Source organism: Boeremia exigua (assembly GCF_020726555.1).
Source record: "Boeremia exigua strain MPI-SDFR-AT-0100 chromosome Unknown C7974scaffold_3, whole genome shotgun sequence".
Taxonomy (NCBI): domain Eukaryota; kingdom Fungi; phylum Ascomycota; class Dothideomycetes; order Pleosporales; family Didymellaceae; genus Boeremia; species Boeremia exigua.
Window position 1 is genome coordinate 403887 of NW_025763520.1, and position 20372 is coordinate 424258.

Sequence of the window (20372 nt, forward strand, 5' to 3'; positions counted from 1 at the left end):
AACGATAGATTTCCGATGCTTCATGTACGTAGTTCTAAATCACTAGACGGCGGATTTGGTACTCTCACCGCCCCCCACGTAATCCGTCGCGATTGTGGTCTCGACATGAATGCCGCTCTTGTCATTTGACAAGCTTGGGTCACCAGACTGGACCGATATACCGCCTGTAACCAGCGAGTCTTCTGAATCGTTTGCGCTGTGTCTTGTCCTCCGTGGCGACATTACACTGGCAGTATGTCCATTCAGTCGATGGGCATTCGTCTTGCGTTTGTCTGTCGTGAGTTCGTAATGCTTGCCGTAGCTGCTCGTCGCATTCTGGGTGTTGCCACCGATGAGCATGGATCGCAAAGCCGGGAGGCATGATGCGATGATGGCTATCGATGTCTCGACCATAGAGACAGTGCATGTCAACATTGTTTCGTTGAGGCGGGAGTAGTAGGCTCGGATGACTGTGGAAGAAGTGTCAGATTGAACCTGGCTTGAGTTTGCCACCCCGAACCACTTACTGCTGGAAATTATTACGAAAATACCAAGCGCGAAGATGGCTGCAACACCAAGCTTCTGCTTCAGCTTCATTTGTAACCTCATGACCATAACGATTGGAAGAGTGATGATAATCGCATCACTGATGATGTTGACTGTTCATTCTCAGCAGAGGTAGGATCGCGCGGTCGAAGCTCACTTACACAAGATGGTAATCCAGTAGTTGATGTCAGCAGCTTTCGGATCACACTGATCTGCTCAAGGTTATTACAAGTGCCTTGGTCTACGAGGCAACACTTACAATCGGGATCAGCCGACCATCTTTTGTCGTACGGATAGCACTGGAATAGGATATCGAAGAAGATGACGAGGAAAGTGACGAGTAGTCCACCGAGGGCGATGTTGTATACTGTGATGAGCTTCGAGCCTGGTGCAGCAAGGCGCTTGTAGAAGAGTACAAGTGCGAGCTTAACAGCCCATAGGGATGCAACGTAGAGGGTGGATCCGGGCACGATCATCTGCATGATGCCCTTGATTTTGTCTGGCGTCAAGGTCCCTTTGGCTATATCACCGAGACCCAGATTCCACATGTGTTGTTGGATTGCCAGGTCACCGATGAGGCATAACAGTGCCAAAATGATAAACCCGTCCTCGATTGCCAGGCCGCCAAATTTGGCCCATCGCGTGTAGGTGCGCAGGCAGACAAAAGGGACGGCAGCTGTTTGGTCAGTATAGAACCCCTTTTGACATTGAGATGATCAGAGCATACCAACAGTACAGATGTACCACGATACCTAGAACACTAATCAGTCCTGGTCTACAAACAACGACGCCGAACTACTCACCACCTGGCCAATGCCGGAAGTCGTCATTGTCGTGATTGCAGCTTCACAAGTGGGCCGGGCCTCTGCTGTTCAGATATGTTAAACCGTAGGTGGGAGAGATCAGAGCGTGGAGAGCATCCCAGTCATATGTGAGCCCGACAATACGGACAGTGGACTCCTGATCAGCTCCAGATGCCAAACCTCATGAACTCCGCAGAGGCAGTAACTGAAAGAGCAACGTCTCGCCCGTGGTGGGTCATTGAACGACATGAGCTCTTCTTAGCAATGACTAGTGGTCGCGCATGGAAGGTCATCACTGTTGAAACCTGCCATGCCGAACCATTGCGATCGAAACGCTCATTGGTTCGTTAACGCTATTTGGTCGCCTCCAATGACAGAATGCAATCATTCTTGTAACGATGTCGTGGCGAGGTCGTTCGGCAGGCGTCCGCTCCAGCGTTGCCGTGCCCGCGGGTGTGCGCTAACGTGCCGTGTGTCCCACTTTTCCTGCGATGTTGACTCGGAGAATTACCACTCTTCCTGGTGAGGTTATCTTCTCACCACACGTGTCTGTGCACTGTCTTTACATCGCCCTACACGGTGTTACTTTGAGCCCAGAATGTGCTTCCAGAAGGAGAATTGGAATCGTGAGGCGTGTGGAGACAACGTGTGGATCAGCCATCGTCTCATTCTGGTTGCGCCGATGTCGAGCCGAAAACCGAGGCTTTATCCCTGCTAATACGCATCAAGTCGCCTCAAACTCTGCCCTTATGTCATGTTGCTTGCAGCCCTCGAGGGGACATCAAGGGCAGCACTGACAACGATATCATTAGCGATTGCCGTGCCGGCCCGGAGGGCCTGATAGGCACCGGTCTCCGCTGAGTCCACTCGCGCTTCTGGGTGCACTGCCTGCAGCAAAGAAATTTTTCAGGGTCCTGCTTATCGAAAGGACCACATGGTGTGCTTCTGGTCGAGCAGACCTCAGAAGGATCAGCCTGATCGGGACTGAAAGTGCTTAACACGTGGTCTGCACGTGGTATATATGTGCGATCGTCGACCTCATCGGTGTGACATCGCTTAAGCATCTTCAACCTTCGTCGACACCCCACACTGTCGATACAATGGGTCGATTCCACGAGGTGATCAGCGTGTTGCTTGTGATCTGCGCTGGAGCAGAGGGCAAGAACCCAACAGCTGCAAAGGAGATTACAGGTGGAGCACCGAGAGTCGAACTCAGTCAAGCGACGGTGGAAGGTTTCCTCGATCCCCACAATAATCCGGTCTTTTTGGGGATCCCGTATGCTGACACAACGGGTGGACAAAATCGGTAGGTTCTGAATCCTACAAAGGATTAAAGTTTATACTCACAGCGGCCCAGATGGAGAGCTCCCCAGGACGTACCAAAGGCGAAGAACAACGCTGTCTTCAGTGCAACACAATATGGCGCAACTTGTCCTCAGGCCATTTCTGGGACACTGTTCTCGAGGCAGGACGAGGATTGCCTGAACCTTAACATTTGGGCGCCGTCTGGAGCTTCGAATCTGCCGGTATTTGTATACATGTATGGAGGTGCCATGGTCACCGGATCGAGTAGCAACCCTATGCTGCAGGGAAACAATTTCGCCCGCAAAGGTGTTGTTTTTGTTAGCTTCAACACCCGTGAAAGCATCTTTGCGTACCCCAACTCCGCCGAACTTAAGAGCGCTACTGAGTCCCAGAACTTTGGTATTCTCGATGTTGATAAGGCTCTAGAATGGGTGTACGCTAACATTGCCGGTATGTCGCCCCTGGAAGCGTCTGGGACGTCCAGCATGATATAAGTACTGACAGTTTCGGCCATTTAGCCTTCGGCGGTAATCCTGATCATGTGGTATTTGGAGGTCATAGCTCTGGATCTGTTCAGGTCGACCATTACCTCTGGAATCACCCCGACGCTAAGCTAAAAGGCGCGATTCAAATGAGTGCCAACGCGAAATCAGGTCCAGCTGTAGCTCCTGTGAACCAAGCTCTTGATATTGTAGCAGCTGAGGTTGGCTGCCCAGTTGGCAAGGGTCAGCTGGAGTGTATGCGCTCGGTTGATTTTTTCGACATTGAGACGGAGAAGTTCAACGCCACCTACAACACTTGGTTCACTCCAGCTATTGACGAGATCACGCGTTACCAAGACTACGAGAGCCGTCTTGCAGCTGGCAAGTACGCCTCGCACGTACCACTCCTGACTGGTAACTCAGATGGTGAGGGTGCAATCTTTTCCCTTGTATATGGCGCAGAGAACTCCGACTTCGATGCATGGCTGGGCACATTCGACGCCGATGTTGCTCATATCCCCAAAGACGTTCTCTTGGCTGCGTATAATGCTGCAGACTATGCGACCGTGTCTCAGATGAGTGGTGCACAGTACGGCGACGCCCGCTTTTTCTGCCCTGTCGACTACCTCCAGGACCTGCGCAGCACCAAGCAGGACACATGGGCGTACCGCTTCTTTGGCGATTATGCCAACGTAGTCGGGGCGCCGGTCTCTGCCCCTACTCATGGCACAGAGATTCCTTTCTTCCTGGGTGGCAATGAGTGCTTTGATGCGATCAGTGGTGTAACGCAAGCGCAGCAGGCACTGGCTGACTACCAGAACGATTGGTTTGTCGCATGGATCAAGAACCCATCGGCGGGGCCTGGATGGTCAAAGGTTTCGCCAAAGAAAGGAACAATTGCAAAGCTTGGAGTACCGGGCAACGAGCTTGCGATTGGACTTGCATCTACCTCCGACTACAACGGAAGATGTCAATCAGTGAGTCCTCCCCTAAATGTTTAGCTTGTTACCAACTAATGAAACTATCAGGCATATAATCCATACCTTGCAAAATACCCCGTTGTCCAGAGCGTAGCTGGATCAGCAGGCTTGATCGGCAATTGATGAGGATGGACATTGGAAGCATTCGTGTGGCTCAATATATAAAAACATACATAAATACCCTAGTAGAATGCATGTCCAGCATATCGTTGTCTATATTATGGATAAATACACAGCGTCCGCAATGTTAAAATATTTCGGACATTGAATCTCGGCGCAAAGCCGACCGAAGCGAACCACACACACACATTCAATGAGGAGCTCACCTCCGAGTCCTCCGGCTAGGCTCTAGACATGGCAGATACAGGCGCTTGGTACTTCTGCTTTGTGTCGTCCGGCCGATAGCGTTCTAGCCGTTGATTTTGGCCTACAATTAATCCAGACAACAGCGCTCCAACGCTGCACAATATACTACTAAAACAAATGATACTCGCAGTTACACAACGTGATATCGAGAGTTCCCTTAGTGCGCTACAGTGTGCTGTCTCCACGTCTAACTTCACTCTAGGCGAATAGTGTTAGTTGCAGTGTCACCGCAATTCCCACTACAAACAACAACAACAAGGGGAAGTACTTGCTCGGCATTGTGGTCCGATCTAATGCTACCTTTGTATTACCGCCGTTGTTGGTGTACACCTGCGTTGTGCAGGATGTTTTGCGGCCGGGAGAATCCTCTGGTTTAGTGTTTCTGTTTTCGGGTGGACTGTATGCTTTCCCAGACGAATTTTACACATTCCGCGCGGATATATCAAATACCACAAGGAAAGGCTGCACAGAGAGTTATACTGCGTGAGGGACTGATACTGGCAGGCTATACGGTTGATCACGAGCAATTCTATTCATTGAAGGTCTTGGATATCGCTTGACAAGGCCCAGAACAGGGTGATGATAGACCCGTTGGCCACCAAATTGCAAGCAACAATGTTATTGGGATGACTGCGTGGTCACCTCAGGGGAGTGGCATTCGGGTAGCGGCAGCGGTAGGGGTCAGGCGAACACACACGACTCCTGGGGTCACTACATCAGATTACAAGATTGGCAGTGCAGGTACCAGATGGAAGATTTCGACTGTAATTGAGTTGCTCGTACCATACCCTGCACTCACTTTCAAGACTCTATATACCCACAGTGAAGTGCTTCTATCAAAACCAGCAAAACAGAAATATGTCATTTATTTCCCGACGCTGAAGTTCCAACAAGGGTAGGTCTTTCATCATGGAAGCGCAGTCCACTTACGCGAGAAAAGAAGTACTTTACAGCAAACGACGCGATCCAATGCACACGTGTGAAACATGTCGTCTCACAGCCACCTGCTCCATTTGAATATCTATTGATCCTGATCGAGTACATATCGAGCTATCCACACATCACGTTGATCTCCTGTAGGTGAGCTCTTCCTTTTTCCCACATATAGTGGATATAATCTTAGCACCATCAAATAAAATCGCCGGACTCGTCGATTATCAAATGCTCTAGCAGATCTACCTACTTCATTTCGCTGTACTAGCGATACCTGCAGCAGAGCCTAGATGTCGTGCTGTGGATGGATCACGCAGCGTGCAGACTCCAGATCGGCCTGTGCAGATCTGTTCTCTCCTCGGAAGCAGATCCAAAGCCAGATTTCTTTCGGTTTCCTTCCACCTGCAAATGAAAGCGCAACGACTGGACTCTGTGCGCACACGTGGAAACCCTAAATTACAGAACGTTGGAGTTGGACGCGAATTCGTACCATCGTACAACGTCGGTAGATACATGTATGAATAGGTGGTGTAGGAGTATGTCACTTCCTTGCAGGAAGCCCAATCGGACATACATAGCTAAGCATTCTGGCATGATCCGTGGATTTGGTGGGTGGGCCGCGAAGCGACCGGGGCCCGACGATGACTTCCAAACGTTGCTCTAGACAAAACTATCGACGATATGTGCAGCCCCGTGTCTATATTACATACAAAACAGGCTACATACCGCAGGAATGCATCATAATAGTATCCGCCATGACGATCACCGGGACGTTGAACGATATACACATGGTTTTCAACGTTCTTCCTTGAATCTCCGTTATATTGACAGGGGGAAGGGATGGGCGGACAAATTGCCGATTGATCACGCCACTCGCACATGCATCTCGCCGACAAGGATGCCTTCGCCAGGTACCCGCGTGGCAGAGACACCCGAGGATAAACTGTGGAGTTTTCAATTAGGTAGTTTGATATTTACACGTATGCACTCTCGAGAACCTCTCTACGTCGTCATCTCCCCGAGATGTCACCCTTGAATATCACGTGAGCCATTCATCGGTTATCCGAACCATACCTCGGCTCTATCTTCTATCGCCAAGATCGAAGAGCTGCAAGGTACCGCTTACTGGTATCCATTTATCTCCACCCCCGTTCTAGTCCCTGCTAATCTAGACGCCGTGCCTCGATTTTCCGAGAGAGTCTAAAGCAATGGTATTATACCAGGGCCATTGCATAGCTCATAGACGCATCCCTAAAATATCAGAATACAATTAAGTTTTTGACAGAATGTCAATGCCACACAGACCGCTCGATACTATCGAACCATGACGGTAATCGTGCCGACGCGCGTCACTCTTGATCTACTTCTCTCGTGCCATCATCGGCGGGGCCAATTCGGCCGACGATTAGTTGAAGATTGCTTGTGGAACAATGCAGCTCAAGGTCATGATAGTACGATAACAGTCAGTGGTGAGATGTGGATGGTGCAGGCACTTTCGCATGGCAGGCGCGTACTGGGTATCGATATCAATCCACTTTGTGCAGTGCAAGCAACGCAACTGGGATTAATCTGTCAATCAACATGTTTATTGATCCCAGTCTGATTAAATATTATGTCTATCTCATGTAATACATCATAGCACAGCACTGTCTACAAGTAAATGTAGCAGAGCGGTCCCTCGGTCGTGCTCATAAGGTCATTCATCGTGAGGACAGAGCCTCCAGCATAGCCCAGATCAATAGGAGTGTCCAGTGTCGTGTCCGGAGAGGGAGGGGCGTTCAAGAAGGTGCCAGTTCCAGAGATGCCCTGCTCGCTCTGGCGTGTCTTGCGGTCAAGCTGCTGCCAGATCCACCATGTGCGGTCGATCGCGCTGTGGTGCAGAAAGAACATTGGGTCACCAGGCGAGACAAAGAGATCACGGCCAGGGTCACCGCCGAGAGAGAAGTGTCCTAAGAATAGTTATTAGTACGTATGTGCATGAGGTTGGGAAATGCAAACACTTACCACCACCGTGGACGCCGATGCTGCCGCTGCCGGGCACACCTTGCATTTCCATCTGGAAGCTCTCAATGTCTTTGTTGTTCAATATCAGACTGACAACACTAGTAGCATTGGCCCACTTCTTGTTTGTGTAGTCGGTCAGATCACGCTTCAGACACCTTGGGTTGTACGACAAGCCATTGCCGTTGGCAGCGTAAGTTCCATCCGTGAGGGCCAGATTGACAGGTCCAAGGTTGACAGACATGTCCTTGAACGGTCCAGATGTGACGCAGCCACCACCGGTTCCAGCAGGAACCGGGATCTCGGGCAAGCCATCACCGCCGAGGATCACGTTGCCGCGCCCTGGGATGAACTCGCCGTTGCCAGACATTGAGGAGTCTGAGCCATCGAAAATGGGCGACTTCTCCAGACCAGTTTTGGCAGTCAGTGCCCAGTTCCAGTATGGCTGGTAGCCTTTGTATCCGCACTCATTGCGCAAGGCCTGTTCGTATTGCCATGTGAAGTAGCGGTGCCCTAAGCCGGAGGTTAGCAAGTGATCACTGTAGCATGTGCTTATGTAATACTTACATGCAAGGAAGGTTCCGGTGTAGTGAATGGTTAGAGTCTGGTTGATATGTGTACCAACCCAGTCGTCATACCTCGAGCGCGCACCAGGTAGAACGGACGCCGGGGTGTTGGTCTGCTTCTTCTGCAGACACAGAACTGCATCTGTGTACGATTTGCGCTCCTTCTTGGAAAGGGCGCCCCATTCGCGGCGGACAGCAACATTGAAGATGTTGCATGTTCCACGCTTGTTGCTGTTCTCGGCAAGAGTTGCATTGACTTGCTGCTGGGCAAAGCTTGACAATTCATTCAACTGATCAGCCGCTGCAGCTGTGTCAGAGCTGGCCTCTGTGAACGTGGGCGAAGCAGATGCTGCCGAGACAGTCGAAGTCGGTGTGTCCTGGGGAGCTGGCAAGGCATTGGACAGTGTGCCTGCAAGCAACGAAAGAGCCAATGGAGAGCTGAAGCGCATGTTGACTGGTGTAGATTATGATCAACGATGAAACAAGAAGGAGAAGAAAGAAGGTTCTGCTGCAGGATACTAAGTTCCAAGAATGCCTATTTGGTTATAAAGGTCTCTGCCGCATCGCATCTACCGTGGTGAAGCCCCAATTGATTGCCGTGGAGCATCCGAGCGAGGACTCCGCCCGGCCCCGTTTCCACGGCCAAATTTCGAGGCCACTCGTATCATGCTAACAATGCAGGCATGACACGAGGGAATGCGGTCGGCTCCTCGAAAGCTCATTCGTGTGCGCCCTTGAGTGCAAGGCGAAATTGCCGCTGTCAGAGTAGCATGAATGGATATGTCCTTTTCAGGGTACACTAATGCAAGCTAAAACATCGCAAAATGAACCCCAGAGACGGGAGATTCTGAGTAGCGTTGTGACGACAACTGCCGACACCCTAGTTCTTGCGACTTACCTACGCATCCCGTCCAGGCACGGCTGCGTTAGCTCACTTGTATTGCGGGGCTTCGTACGGCATCCTTTCGTGAACCTGCTGGCCTAACAGCGCGGACAAAGACCTTATCTTGTCGATTGCTATAGTCGATGCGGGCAAGACGTCCGGTAATGGAAACTGGTGAATATGCATTATCATGACTTCGAGTCAGCGCCTGCGCATTTCTATTCATTATTTCAAAGGATGCCGAATGACCGAAAGCTGATTCAGCGTTGTGAAGATGTTGGCTTCGGTGTTGCGACCTCTGGAGGTAGTAATTTTGGAGATGTATAGGGAGAATCCTTTTGGATTGATGCTTACTTCATGCCAAAGATGCTGAAGATGCTAAAGACGCGAGTGTGCATCTCGAAGATCACGATCTGTTCGCGCCAATCCAGCAGGCCGGTGCTTCTCGATTGCGCTTCGCGTTGATCGAGCCGATGCTGCTGATCTCTGCTGTCTTGCGTATAGTTGATGCAAAGTAGGATTGAACCCCTGTGACGTTAAGCGTGATTCCAGGGATCCGTGAACTACGCCACATGAAGGTGCCCACTAAGGATGTCACTGATCTTCTACACGCTGTTGAAGGCGCGATTTTTTCGCCGTCTGCTGTCGTCTTCTTGGCAATAGACTCTTGGGCCCAATCCTGAGCAGAGCTGGAAGCGCGAGGATGTATCAAGCGCCTTCCCTATTAGCGCCCCGCCACCCCAGCTCACCGGCTCCCGCGTTCCGCCGTCCCTCCGCGTCTCGGATCTCGCTTCGATTGAGCACGAGCGATCGCGCATGTGATGGTCGAGCGGAGTACACAGTAGTCAACCTCTCGATTCTTGTAAAAAGAAATCAAACTCAGCTTCTAGGCCAACATCCTACACGTACCTACTGCAGCATCCATGCCACAAGGCTTCAGACAGCTTCGTTCATGGCCAACCAAGCGCTTACCGCTCGGCTTGCAACCGAGCTGCAGCGGCCGGCCATTAAAGTTTGGGCTGCGATCTGAGCTTCACACTACGTGCCGTCCCGGTTCCCCTAGCATCACAGAATCACGACAAGTCTTTGCTCGAACATGAGAGCCCAACACCGATCGACTCGTATTTGCTGCTCAACAGGACCTGAAGTCCGCGCTTGCCTGATAGGGTACGTGATACCTTGAGGTCGACGGGACGTCTGCCATCCCTGAAGCATAATGTGATTGCGCAAGTACTTCCGCCTAAGGTTTGACAACGACCAGGGACAAATCATGCTTCAGGACCCCTACACATGTCATCGACCTCTCAGTGATGCTGGGAAGTACCTTGCTGTCTATTTGCGACCCTTGATCAATGCTTCCTTCGTCGCCTTCTAGGGCCAACTCGGCACACCTCCCGGAACTCTATACAAGCACGATTGAGCACAGGTTAGCCAATTCTTGTACTCGGGCTTTTATCCGGCCGCAGCTGGGTACAGGAGCTGCCGTGTTCCTCCTATCCTGCGCGACATCATTCGTTAATCTACATGCGTCGCCCACGCGCGGCGCGTGGTGATGATCCGTTAGCGAAAGGGCCCGTCTCGTTCGGACAGCTACACGGTATGTCCTGCATAGACGGCCTTACGCTCGGGGGAAGTTCCTCGAACAGTGCCGTGGTTCGGTCTTTATCGACGAGGTAAGCACTCGTAATATGGAGGTGCAGACCCGAACATGGGACTATTAGTACCGATGGCTGAAAGCGGATCGTTACTCCCCTGGATTCAGAGTTGATACTTCAGTCTCACATATTCAGGTTGAGCCTGACTCGATGTCTGGAATCACCACCGAATGTTAGATCTCCCCACCCAGTGCTCTCATGCAAAGTGCTTTCATCTTTTCTCTCCTGTTGAGGGCCTCTCCCAAGTACGCACAGTCTCAGCAATATCGGCAATGTCAACTACGAATGGAGGCGGCCAGGATGTCCCAATTGAGAACCAGGGCCCGAACATCCTGGGGGCCACATTGACAGTCACCATTGCGGCCTTCATTACGATGGCAACGAGGTTGTATGTCAGAGTCTACATGATACGTAACGTCGGATGGGACGACTACGTGATGATCGCGGCCATGGCTTTGGTAAGTAAGGATGATCTACACACAACCTACCCGCAGTGTGAATGATTCGTAGATCAACACTCTTCTGGACCTCGAGCAATGCTCGCAGACAGAGGAGCAAGTCAGATCGATGAGCTCCTACTCTTTGTAATCTCCAAACAACACCATGACCACAGCTAATACAACAACAGTGCGTCGCAGGCCAAGTCATCATCGTGCCTGAAGTCTACTATGGGGCCGGCCGGCACGTTGGAGACATCGATCCCGAGGACTTCGCTATCGGCTACAAGCTTAACTTCATTACGCAGCCTATCTACCTGTTTGCCATCTGCTTAGTTAAGATCTCCGTCGGCTTCTTCCTGCTGCGCATCGCGGTGCACACCTTCTACCGGCGCATCATCATCGGCATCATGGTCTTCATGGGATTCTACACCACCGGCTGTTTCTTCACCATCGTCTTGCAATGCACCAATCTCGCTGTGCAGTGGGACCACACCGTCAAAGCCACCTGCTGGACAGCGCACACCATCAAAGCTCTCAGCTACACAAACGTCTCGCTCAACATCATCACAGACTTAATGTTCTCCGTCATAATTCCTTGCCCCCTGCTATGGAGTCTGCAGATGAACAAGCGGCAAAAGATATCTCTGATGTGCATTCTCGGCCTCGGCGTTTTGTAAGCCCCCCCCCCCCCCCCCACACACACACACACCAAATACACGCAAACACACACCAATCCACCGCAACTAACCCCCTGCAGCGCTACAGCCGCCGCTTTTGTCCGCCTAACCTACCTTACATCCTACGGCCGCACAGGCGACTGGCTCTGGGACTCGCAACACCTGACGACCTGGACCGTGATCGAATCCAACGTGGGCATTGTAGCCGGCAACCTGCCGTGCCTGAAGCCCCTCTTCCGCGTTGTGCTGGGCAGCACGTACGGCCGCGGCAGTCGCAAGCCGACCACACCGTACGAGGCACGGCCGTACGGCGCGGGGACGCGGCAGAGCGCGCACGCGAAGGGGTGGGGCGCGCTGGGGAGTGAGCGCACTGTGGACGGCGAGGCGGCGGGGTGTTCCAAGGGCGCGTTTATGCTGACGACGATCAATGCGGAGAGGTGTCGGAAGGGGGAGGTGGTGAGTGCGCAGGTGGATGAGGAGAGGAGCGGGAAGAGTAGTACGGAGAGTTTGGCTAGGGGGTTAGGGGGGATTAAAGTCGATACTGAGGTAAATGTTGTGGAAAGTAATAGTCCGCTGGATTTTGACTTTGGAGAGGATAAGCGGGAGAAGAAAGACATGGTCTAGGGGTGGATAATGTGTGTGTTAATGATACCCTTGCAATGCAACTGACTGCAATTTCTTCATCGTGGTAAATTTCTATAAGCTGGGTATCGTAATTCATGTGCTACTATGCGTTACTTGCATAGCATCTGTGGGAAATCGGCTAGTGTGCCTCCTGTCTCGCTCTCACGTCCCTGATGAGCGCTTTTGCATCCTCAACCTCAAAGTTGTCCTGGCATAATTCGTTCGCCAGCTCGCTCGCCCGCTGATACATGCCACGCCCGAACTCGTATCTGGCCAGCCACAGTCGGGCCTTGCTCGTAGTTGATGTCACGCCGACACCGCCTGCGCCTTCTCCACCAGCGTCGTCACTGTCAGAACCCTCCTCTTGATCAAGCACAAGTTCCATGTACGCGGAACACTCCGCGTAGTTGTGAATGCGCTCGTAAAGCAGGGCGATCGGGTAGAGGACCTCAGGATCAAGATGGCCGCCACCGCCAAATGCTACTTCACCACCGCCAAACGAGGAACCTGCGCCAGTAGTGTAGTAAGAACCCGCCACTAGAGCACGTTTGTAAGCTCGAATACCGTTCATGATCTTCCCAACCTTGCCAAAGCACTGGCCAACTGCCATCCATAACTTGGGGTCGTATGGTCGTAGGGCAGCGGCGCGCTGATGGTAGAACAACGCATACGAGTGCATTTCGAGGACTTCGTATGCCTGCCCCAAGCCGTACCATGCGCGATAGTCTTTCCTGTTGGCATCCACGGCGCGGCGGTAAGATTCGATGGCGGCGTGAGTGTTCTTGAGCTCAACGAACTCGTGGCCCATGAGCGTCCAGGCCTCGAGGTAGTTGCGGTCTAGTGTGAGCGCGCGACGGAAGTACATGACAGCCTTCTCGTGCTCGGACTTCAACGAGTAATAGTTGCCAACTACGCAGCATGTCTCTGGCCGGAATTTATCGGTTGCAGTGGCCACTTGGGCCAAGAAAGAAAGTTTAGGCTTCAGGTCCATAACGAACAAAGTGTTGGAATAGGTGTTGAGATGGTCGAGACGGTATGGGTCGGTGACGAGCAGATCTGAGAATATATGCTCGGCATCCAGGTAGTCTTTACTGTGATAGTGTAGCAGGGCACGCTGGGTCTTCAGGAAGGCTGATGCAGGGAATATAGACAGAATCTGCGTGAGCGAGTCATGGACCGAATTGCTGACCTGGTACAACTCTTGTGAAGTGGTGATGTGGAAGATGAACGACATGAGGTTTCGCGGCAGCTGTGGTGCAAGTTCCTGGAGCTGGAGGTCGTTAGCTGACTTCATACTTTCACACACATGACTCCGATGCTCACCTCTTCGTTCGTGCCGAGAAGCGTCGTGAGCTCCTGCCATGCGCCCCAGTTGTATGGGTAGTGCTGCACGCTCAGCAGAAAGTAGTCTCTTGCGAGCTTCTCGTTCTTCCCCTTGGCAAGCACGACGCCGTAGAGGTACTCCAGCCAGCCCTGTGGCTGTCGCCCACTGTCAGGGAGAGCAGCGAACCACTGCTCCAGTACCGCGGACACACCCGCCAGCTCTTTGTTGTGCACAACGCCGCCGTCATGGGGGCCCAGGATCATCTCGCTGTCTTCGTTCATGCGCCTTTCACCGACGATGTACTTGGCATATAGTGCGAGAAAGAGCGCCTTCTGGCTCAGTCCTGCGACAATCTCGGCGGTCGAGTCAGGGACGGTCGATGCGGCGGCCGTCGCCTTGCCCTTGGGTGTGCTCTTCGCCTTTGCCGGTGACGAGTGGGTCGTCAGCACGGCGCCCCTGGGGAGGGGCACCGGAATGAAGACAGCAGCGCACCGATCGTACTCGCGGCAGTCAAACAGTGTCTTGGCGAGGAGGAACTTGTGTGCTTCCCGCGCCTCCAGCCGCTGCTCGGTGGCATCCTTGGGAACATGTGCAGGCGTCTGCGGCGGGGTGTGGCCAGACATGGGCGAATCGATGTCCGTATCCGAGCCATCGTCGTCCGAGGCGGGGAGCGCGTTGAGCAGTTCTGCAGCCCTTGGTCAACATCAGCACGGGTAGCGTGGCAGCAACAAGGCGGCGTACCACTTCGCCGAGTTATAGAGACAACGCGCCGTGCACGACTCTACGGCATTTTGTAGCTGCGCCTTCAACTGCGCCTCTTCAGCCGGGGAGAGCGCGCTCATGGTGGCAGAGTGTCGTGGATGGCGCCTATGACCGCATCGAGGATGGTTGTCGGTGGGTTTGTACGCGCCGACGCGCTGCTGGGGCTTGATGTGGGGCACCAACAAACAAAATGTCCCGCCGCCTTCACCGCCTTCGACCCTTACTACCCCTCCACCCCTGAGACAGATTGTCAAGTCCAGCTTGCAAGAAAACAATCAAACATCAGCATGCCTACCACCTTGAAAGAATTCGAGAGCGTCTGGCCACGCATTGTGGCCGACCTCCAGGCCCACTGCAAGGGCTACAACCTTCCCCAGCAGTCTCTTGATTGGTTCACCAAGGTACTCTCCGACAATGCTACCAGCAAGTCACATGCTCACCAAACCTCAGTCGCTCGACTACAACACCGTTGGCGGGAAATGTAACCGTGGCATGTCCGTCATCGACACCGTGTCCATCCTCCGCAATGAGACTCTGGACCCCAAGTCTGAGGAGTACTTCCGCCCTGCGCTGCTTGGTTGGATGATCGAGCTCCTGCAGGCCTTCTTCCTGGTCTCGGACGATATCATGGACTCTTCCAAGACCCGCCGTGGCAACCCCTGCTGGTACCTTGCCCCCAAGGTTGGCATGATCGCCATCAACGATGCCTTCATGCTCGAGGCCTCCATCTATCTGCTCCTGAAGAAGCACTTCCGCCAGGAGAAGAGCTACATCGACATGGTCGAGCTCTTCCACGAGGTCACCTTCCAGACCGAGTGCGGCCAGCTGTGCGATCTGCTCACTGCTCCCGAGGACGATGTCAACCTCGACAACTTCAGCCTTGACAAGTTCACCTTCATTGTCATCTACAAGACCGCGTACTACTCCTTCTACCTCTCTGTCGCACTGGCCCTCTACTACAACGGCAGCGCAACACCCAAGAACCTGCAGACCGCACACGACATTCTCATTCCCATGGGCGAGTACTTCCAGGCCCAGGACGACTACCTCGATGCCTTCGCCGACCCGGAGACTCTCGGCAAGATCGGCACCGACATCCAGGACAACAAGTGCTCGTGGCTTGTCAACCAGGCCTTGAAGAAGGTCACACCGGAGCAGCGCAAGGTTCTCGAGGAGAACTACGGCCAGAAGGACTCAGAGAAGGAGGCCAAGGTCAAGGCCCTGTACCACGAGCTCGAGCTGCAGAAGTTCTACGAGCAGTGGGAAGAGGAGCGTGTGGCTGAGATCAAGTCGAGGATTGAACAGGTCGACGAGAGCGAGGGCTTGAAGAAGGAGGTCTTTGAGGCTTTCCTCAAGAAGATCTACAAGCGCAGCAAGTAAGCGTTGCAATATGGAAATGTTGGCACCGACGTAGCGCAATGATATCACGTAAGATACCCAGATTGTATAAAAATCTAGCCAGCAACATCTCTGCCAGCATGGTGCTGTACGTGTTGTATAGCTTCCATAATATAATCGGCATCTATTCACACTGCTTGACGAGTGGCATCGCTCGATTGAAAATGTTCTCCCCCGAGTCAAGCGAGTCACGTTACCAGTCGTACACATGTCCATACAGTCACCAATCTGAACAGACGGCAAAATATTCATTTTTAAGCGTAATGCACCGATCGTCATCCTAGTACAGCTTCATAGATCTCTTCGGCATGGTCGAGTTCACACCCGTAGTAACATTTCCGAGCACCGTGTCATTCGAGTCCGCCTGGTCAAGCCATGTGGCCTTCAACGACCAGACAGCAACACTAGCAGTGACAGTCTCGTTCAAGCCAGCAGTCTTCAAGATCAGGGTGTCCAGCGGCCGAGTCGGGAAAAAGACGCTGGTTGCCGCAGCTTCGCCTCCGTTGAAGAATATCTCGATAATGGACCTGTCGATGATACCGGACAGACGGAACGCACCATCACCATTCGGGTTGTAGAGCGCGCCGTACGAGAACTTGTCGGTGAACAAGGGATTGTCAAAGCCGTTGGTCTTGCCTCGGTCGAGCCACACCACGGAGTCGCCGGGCAGGATCATACCGCCTGACACCGACTCGCCGGACACTGATGACAGCGCCGTGAAGTTGAGGGTTCCATCGAGAGAGTCGCCGCCGGACAGGCCGGTGATGTTGGCCTCGAAGTACAGTGCGCCAGACTCGACCTGCGAGAAGTCCACGAGAACAGTGCCGTTTCCGAGTGAGCTGTTTGACGCAAGCTCCGAGTCGATGACTGCTTCGATGTTGGATGGGTACTGCACCAGTGTCAGACCCTGCCTGGGGAGATCCTTCAGATAGTGTCCGCGAGCGACGGACATCGCGCTTCGGAAGCCATCGCCCAGCTCTTCGCCCGCAGTGGGGACAACGTTGGTGTACTGCCAGTTGCTGGCCCAGGCCATGCTGATCTGGTCTTGGTCAGCGGGGATGCCGTAGAAGAACTGGCCGGCGTAGTTGTCCTTGGCAAAGTCGGTGAGCCTGGTCAGCGCATCGTCCGGAACGAAGTGGGTGCCGTTGAAGTCTCCCAGGAAATACTGGGTAACGGACCCGCCAAGAGGTGCTCCCGGGTTGATCGAGATGAGCATCGCCCATCGTGAATCGGGCTGGCCGTCTGTAGCGTTTTGGACGCCGATCTCAACCATGTTCGGGCACTCGTACTGCAGACCAGACAGACCATAGCGAGCTAGTAGGTTCGTCAGACTTGGACTACGATAGGGATTCACAACCTACAGAAGTTCGATGCCGGTGTCCAGTCGATCAGGTTAGGGCTTGTGAAAATGCCAACTTCGAAATCGATAGGGTAAGCAACGACCTGCAAAGTCAGCTTTGCTTGACCCGGTGACTTTCAGCAAAAGAGCCTAATACATACCATCACCCAACTCTCAGTCGGCTCGTACCAAATGACCTTTGGATCACGGAATTGGGTAGGGTTTGTGCCTCCTGGCGATAGCACAGGGTTGTTCTCATACTTTTCGAAAGTGTAACCTCCATCGAAGCTGAAAGCAATATCCTGGGTTTGTTGCTGTGGTGTGTTGATGGTATAGATGGCTACACTCGTTAACCATTGGGTTTATGGCAGTTTAGATCGGATAGACTTACCCACGACACCATTAGTCTGATTTGGCTGCAGATTTGTAAGTCTTTGAATTCGCAACATGCATGGTTGAAGTACGTACGAACATGCCGCTAGTGTTGTTCGCGTCAATCACGGCAGATCCGGAAAAGACGCCCTCAACCTCGGAGCCGGGGAAGATGGCGATCTGTTGATTTGTCCAGGTGAAGAGATCTGTGCTAGTAGCGTGTCCCCAGTGTTGGTTTCCTGCGACATTTCGAGTGGGGTTGTCTATGGAAGATAAGTTTACGATCCCGCTTGAGGGCGGAGAGAATGAGTAGCATACACTGGTAGTAAAGATGATATACTCCGTCAGCATCAACGAACATGCCATTAGGATCGTTCATCTCGAGTTTTTTTTAGCAATTGATTGACATGTCTGTTGTATGAGGACTTACGAAGCCCCGAGGAGGGCTGAAATGGACCTGAGGACGATAGGCACCACCATAGTTGCCGGGGAGTGGTGTACCAGTGGGCACATTTGACTGAGAATAGGTCGAGGACGGCGATCCACTAGCAGAAACTGATGCGGAAGATGATATAGCAGACGCTGCAGCAGACGATGCAGAAGACGCCAAGCTTGAGGCCATGGAGGCACTGGAAGCATCTTGAGCAACACCCGAGGCGGTCAAGGTTGCAAGAACCGCTAGCAAGGAGATATAGGAAGGCATGTTGATGCAAATCAATCAAGCCGGAAGAGTTCTGTAGTTGGATGCATCCAGACGTGACTGCACTTATAGTGTTTTGCTGCCGGATGCTGCGGTATGGGTCACCCACCCGACTGGTACTTTACAGTGACGACATACCCCGCAAAGCTGGAGACACATGGCTTGGCTTGCTTTCCTGAATCGCTTGTAACTTGTGATGGTCGATCTGACCAACCTCGTCGGGCCAATACGCGGGAGGATGAGCGCATGCCGTTGTTTAGTGCACAGGCGGTAATAATCCCCGCAGGGTGACTTACAAAGCTACCAAGCGGGTGAGGTAGACTTTGTACTTCACGTCAGCAGATCGTTTAGTATTATGCATACCATCCTTGATGTGTGTAAAGTTTGCGATTTTCCAATGTGTGGCTGCAGGTGATGATGCTTTTCATGTCGCCGCGAAGCGAATCACCTCCTGTCGGGGTTCTCCCGAAGTTCTTCAGCACGGACGCGTACTTACGGCACCTAGCCGGTACGCTTGTGTGTGGCTGAAGAGGAGAACCGTTTGCATCCACAGATCAGAGCAGCATCTCGACCACCGGTCTCATTCAACGAGTTTGGAATGACGGAGGGGGCTCTTGAGGAGATCGAACAAGTCTCCATAGCCTCAATCTCACGTTCCAAGGCAGTGCAAAACTCACGAATCGATGTTGCGGCTCAATCTCGGAGGCCTGAAGAAGTCGACCACGGCAAGTGTGGAGACCTTGAGGCTCTGCTGTCTTGGCTGTCACCCCACGAGTCATCTCTTTGCATGATGTGATGTGTGTGACCTGGTGTTCCAACTTTAGCTTCGTGCCTCGAAGTTCAATCTTACCTCACGCGCACAAACTTTGACAACCGCTAGGTACTCATGCGACCCATGTAGATGTGCAATTAGGTAGCTAGATGGTGCCAAGGTACCATAGCGCCCGATTAGGTTTTTAGAAAATGATAGTAGTATGCAGTCAGGTGCTTGTATTAGGGTATTTTGAAAAGTAGATGTAATAAAATAACGCTATTGAAGCTATTCGAAAGACTGAAATGTTTTCGAAGAATTGAGAAGGAGCAGCCAGCTACGACGCAGAAGCAGCAGCAAAAGCAGAGGTAGAGGCAGAGGCAGAGGCAGCACAGGTCCGAAGTGTGTAAGTTGCGAGAGGCAGGTACCAGATAGGGGTAAAGTTTGCCTCTGCACGCGCTGGTGATAGGTGTAGGCATCTGGTGCTGATACTTAGCTCTATAGCGAGAAGCCGAAGCACCACCGAAATACTACCAAGAAAGGCTATAGGATAAGGAAAACAACTAACGTGTATCCTAGTTAAAGGCTGTTAGGTAGATATTGTAATTTGTGGGTGTTTACTTTAAAAATACAACAGAATTAAACATATGACAATTATTAAAATAGCTCTATTGTCTACCCTACTAAACACCGTTCTATAGCCACCCTATTGGCGCGCTATGGTACTTTGTAGAAAGCCAAACAGGCGTTAGTTGAATATCTGAAGGTAAGTTCTGAACAACGAAAAGAGTGCAGCACCTCATCGACAATTTGAAAAAACCTGTCACGTGTACAGACATGTACTACACTTACAAGCCCCCTCTCTGTTTGCGCGGGGAAAGTCTGGGTAACTAAGCCTGTGAGGCCCACGCGGCGCCCACGCCCCATACTGTACCTCGCCATCGCCGACAGATGACCGAGCAAGATACACGAATGACTAAGGGCGTTACTAGTTAGTGTTGGTGTCCCTTGCAAACAGGTGAAGCGAGCGAGTAGTTTCTCTGCCTTACTGAATCCTTCCAATTTATTCGGCCGCCTGTCGGCGAGAATCGAGTACAGTATGCTACTCAGAGAGCAAACAACAGAATCAGTAGATGGTGGGGAAAGAGTGATCTAAATAGGGTTAGCCATGCTATGTATGTAGCTAATGACACTCACCAGAGTGATGAAAAGAGAAGTGTCGTAGATAATAATACTGTGCAGGCAAAACGTACAGAGTAGCCGAAAATCCAGATTCAATGCGTTTCTCCAAGTGCTTTTGTAGAAGTCCAAAAGAGCCAAGATCCATTATGGATACACTGACTCATACCAGAGCAAGGAACTCACCCCATGTTGACATGGTCATACTAGCAGCAACGCTTCTTGTTGATGTGAACGATGGAGGAACCGCGAGGCTCGCAGTGGCTTCCACCCTTAAGAATGCTGCAAGGAATGCTTCTGATCAGTG

General features: G+C 52.2%; 7 protein-coding genes across 7 annotated transcripts; 3 read left to right on the plus strand and 4 right to left on the minus strand.

Annotated features, from left to right (window-relative positions):
* Positions 1 to 42: 42 nt before the first annotated feature.
* Positions 43 to 1496, minus strand: C7974DRAFT_448580 (uncharacterized protein; the record flags this gene model as incomplete). The annotated part of the gene is made up of 6 exons (XM_046145675.1): positions 1329 to 1496; positions 1253 to 1277; positions 785 to 1201; positions 687 to 737; positions 507 to 638; positions 43 to 449 (listed from the first exon to the last, which is right to left on the minus strand). Exons 1-6 carry the CDS (start codon positions 1353 to 1355, stop codon positions 43 to 45), a joined length of 1059 nt encoding a protein of 352 aa, XP_045999868.1. The 5' UTR covers positions 1356 to 1496.
* Positions 1497 to 2428: 932 nt separating this feature from the next.
* C7974DRAFT_461233 (Alpha/Beta hydrolase protein) lies at positions 2429 to 4522 on the plus strand (the record flags this gene model as incomplete). The annotated part of the gene is made up of 4 exons (XM_046146161.1): positions 2429 to 2634; positions 2686 to 3083; positions 3152 to 4092; positions 4144 to 4522. 4 exons carry the CDS (start codon positions 2429 to 2431, stop codon positions 4216 to 4218), a joined length of 1620 nt encoding a protein of 539 aa, XP_045999869.1. The 3' UTR covers positions 4219 to 4522.
* Positions 4523 to 6991: 2469 nt separating this feature from the next.
* Positions 6992 to 8816, minus strand: C7974DRAFT_122363 (uncharacterized protein). The gene is made up of 3 exons (XM_046135175.1): positions 7963 to 8816; positions 7399 to 7908; positions 6992 to 7343 (listed from the first exon to the last, which is right to left on the minus strand). Exons 1-3 carry the CDS (start codon positions 8408 to 8410, stop codon positions 7045 to 7047), a joined length of 1257 nt encoding a protein of 418 aa, XP_045999870.1. The 5' UTR covers positions 8411 to 8816; the 3' UTR covers positions 6992 to 7044.
* Positions 8817 to 10771: 1955 nt separating this feature from the next.
* C7974DRAFT_304331 (uncharacterized protein) lies at positions 10772 to 12240 on the plus strand (the record flags this gene model as incomplete). Its single annotated transcript, XM_046137974.1, has 3 exons — positions 10772 to 10957; positions 11128 to 11612; positions 11697 to 12240. The coding sequence occupies 3 exons, from the start codon at positions 10772 to 10774 to the stop codon at positions 12238 to 12240; spliced, it is 1215 nt and encodes a 404-aa protein (XP_045999871.1).
* A 24-nt stretch (positions 12241 to 12264) lies between these two features.
* C7974DRAFT_387419 (anaphase promoting complex subunit 8) lies at positions 12265 to 14524 on the minus strand. Its single transcript, XM_046141163.1, has 3 exons — positions 14306 to 14524; positions 13564 to 14257; positions 12265 to 13510 (listed from the first exon to the last, which is right to left on the minus strand). The coding sequence occupies exons 1-3, from the start codon at positions 14404 to 14406 to the stop codon at positions 12380 to 12382; spliced, it is 1926 nt and encodes a 641-aa protein (XP_045999872.1). The 5' UTR covers positions 14407 to 14524; the 3' UTR covers positions 12265 to 12379.
* Positions 14525 to 14613: 89 nt separating this feature from the next.
* Positions 14614 to 15706, plus strand: C7974DRAFT_373161 (isoprenoid synthase domain-containing protein; the record flags this gene model as incomplete). Its single annotated transcript, XM_046140087.1, has 2 exons — positions 14614 to 14727; positions 14777 to 15706. 2 exons carry the CDS (start codon positions 14614 to 14616, stop codon positions 15704 to 15706), a joined length of 1044 nt encoding a protein of 347 aa, XP_045999873.1.
* A 298-nt stretch (positions 15707 to 16004) lies between these two features.
* C7974DRAFT_304053 (invertase precursor) lies at positions 16005 to 18057 on the minus strand (the record flags this gene model as incomplete). Its single annotated transcript, XM_046137965.1, has 7 exons — positions 16005 to 17038; positions 17086 to 17167; positions 17225 to 17403; positions 17455 to 17479; positions 17532 to 17698; positions 17754 to 17814; positions 17866 to 18057. The coding sequence occupies 7 exons, from the start codon at positions 18055 to 18057 to the stop codon at positions 16005 to 16007; spliced, it is 1740 nt and encodes a 579-aa protein (XP_045999874.1).
* Between the last annotated feature and the right edge of the window lie 2315 nt (positions 18058 to 20372).

Excerpts from the sequence above, each read along its gene's own strand:
- C7974DRAFT_122363 (XM_046135175.1), bottom strand. The coding sequence starts at position 8,410 with ATGCGCTTCAGCTCTCCATTGGCTCTTTCGTTGCTTGCAGGCACACTG. Across the intron at positions 7,909-7,962 it reads CACCGGAACCTTCCTTGCAT|GGCACCGCTACTTCACATGG; the intron begins GTAAGTATTACA and ends CCTCCGGCTTAG. Across the intron at positions 7,344-7,398 it reads CATCGGCGTCCACGGTGGTG|GACACTTCTCTCTCGGCGGT; the intron begins GTAAGTGTTTGC and ends AACTATTCTTAG.
- C7974DRAFT_387419 (XM_046141163.1), bottom strand. The coding sequence starts at position 14,406 with ATGAGCGCGCTCTCCCCGGCTGAAGAGGCGCAGTTGAAGGCGCAGCTA. Across the intron at positions 14,258-14,305 it reads CTCTATAACTCGGCGAAGTG|GGCTGCAGAACTGCTCAACG; the intron begins GTACGCCGCCTT and ends ATGTTGACCAAG. Across the intron at positions 13,511-13,563 it reads TTCTCGGCACGAACGAAGAG|CTCCAGGAACTTGCACCACA; the intron begins GTGAGCATCGGA and ends AACGACCTCCAG.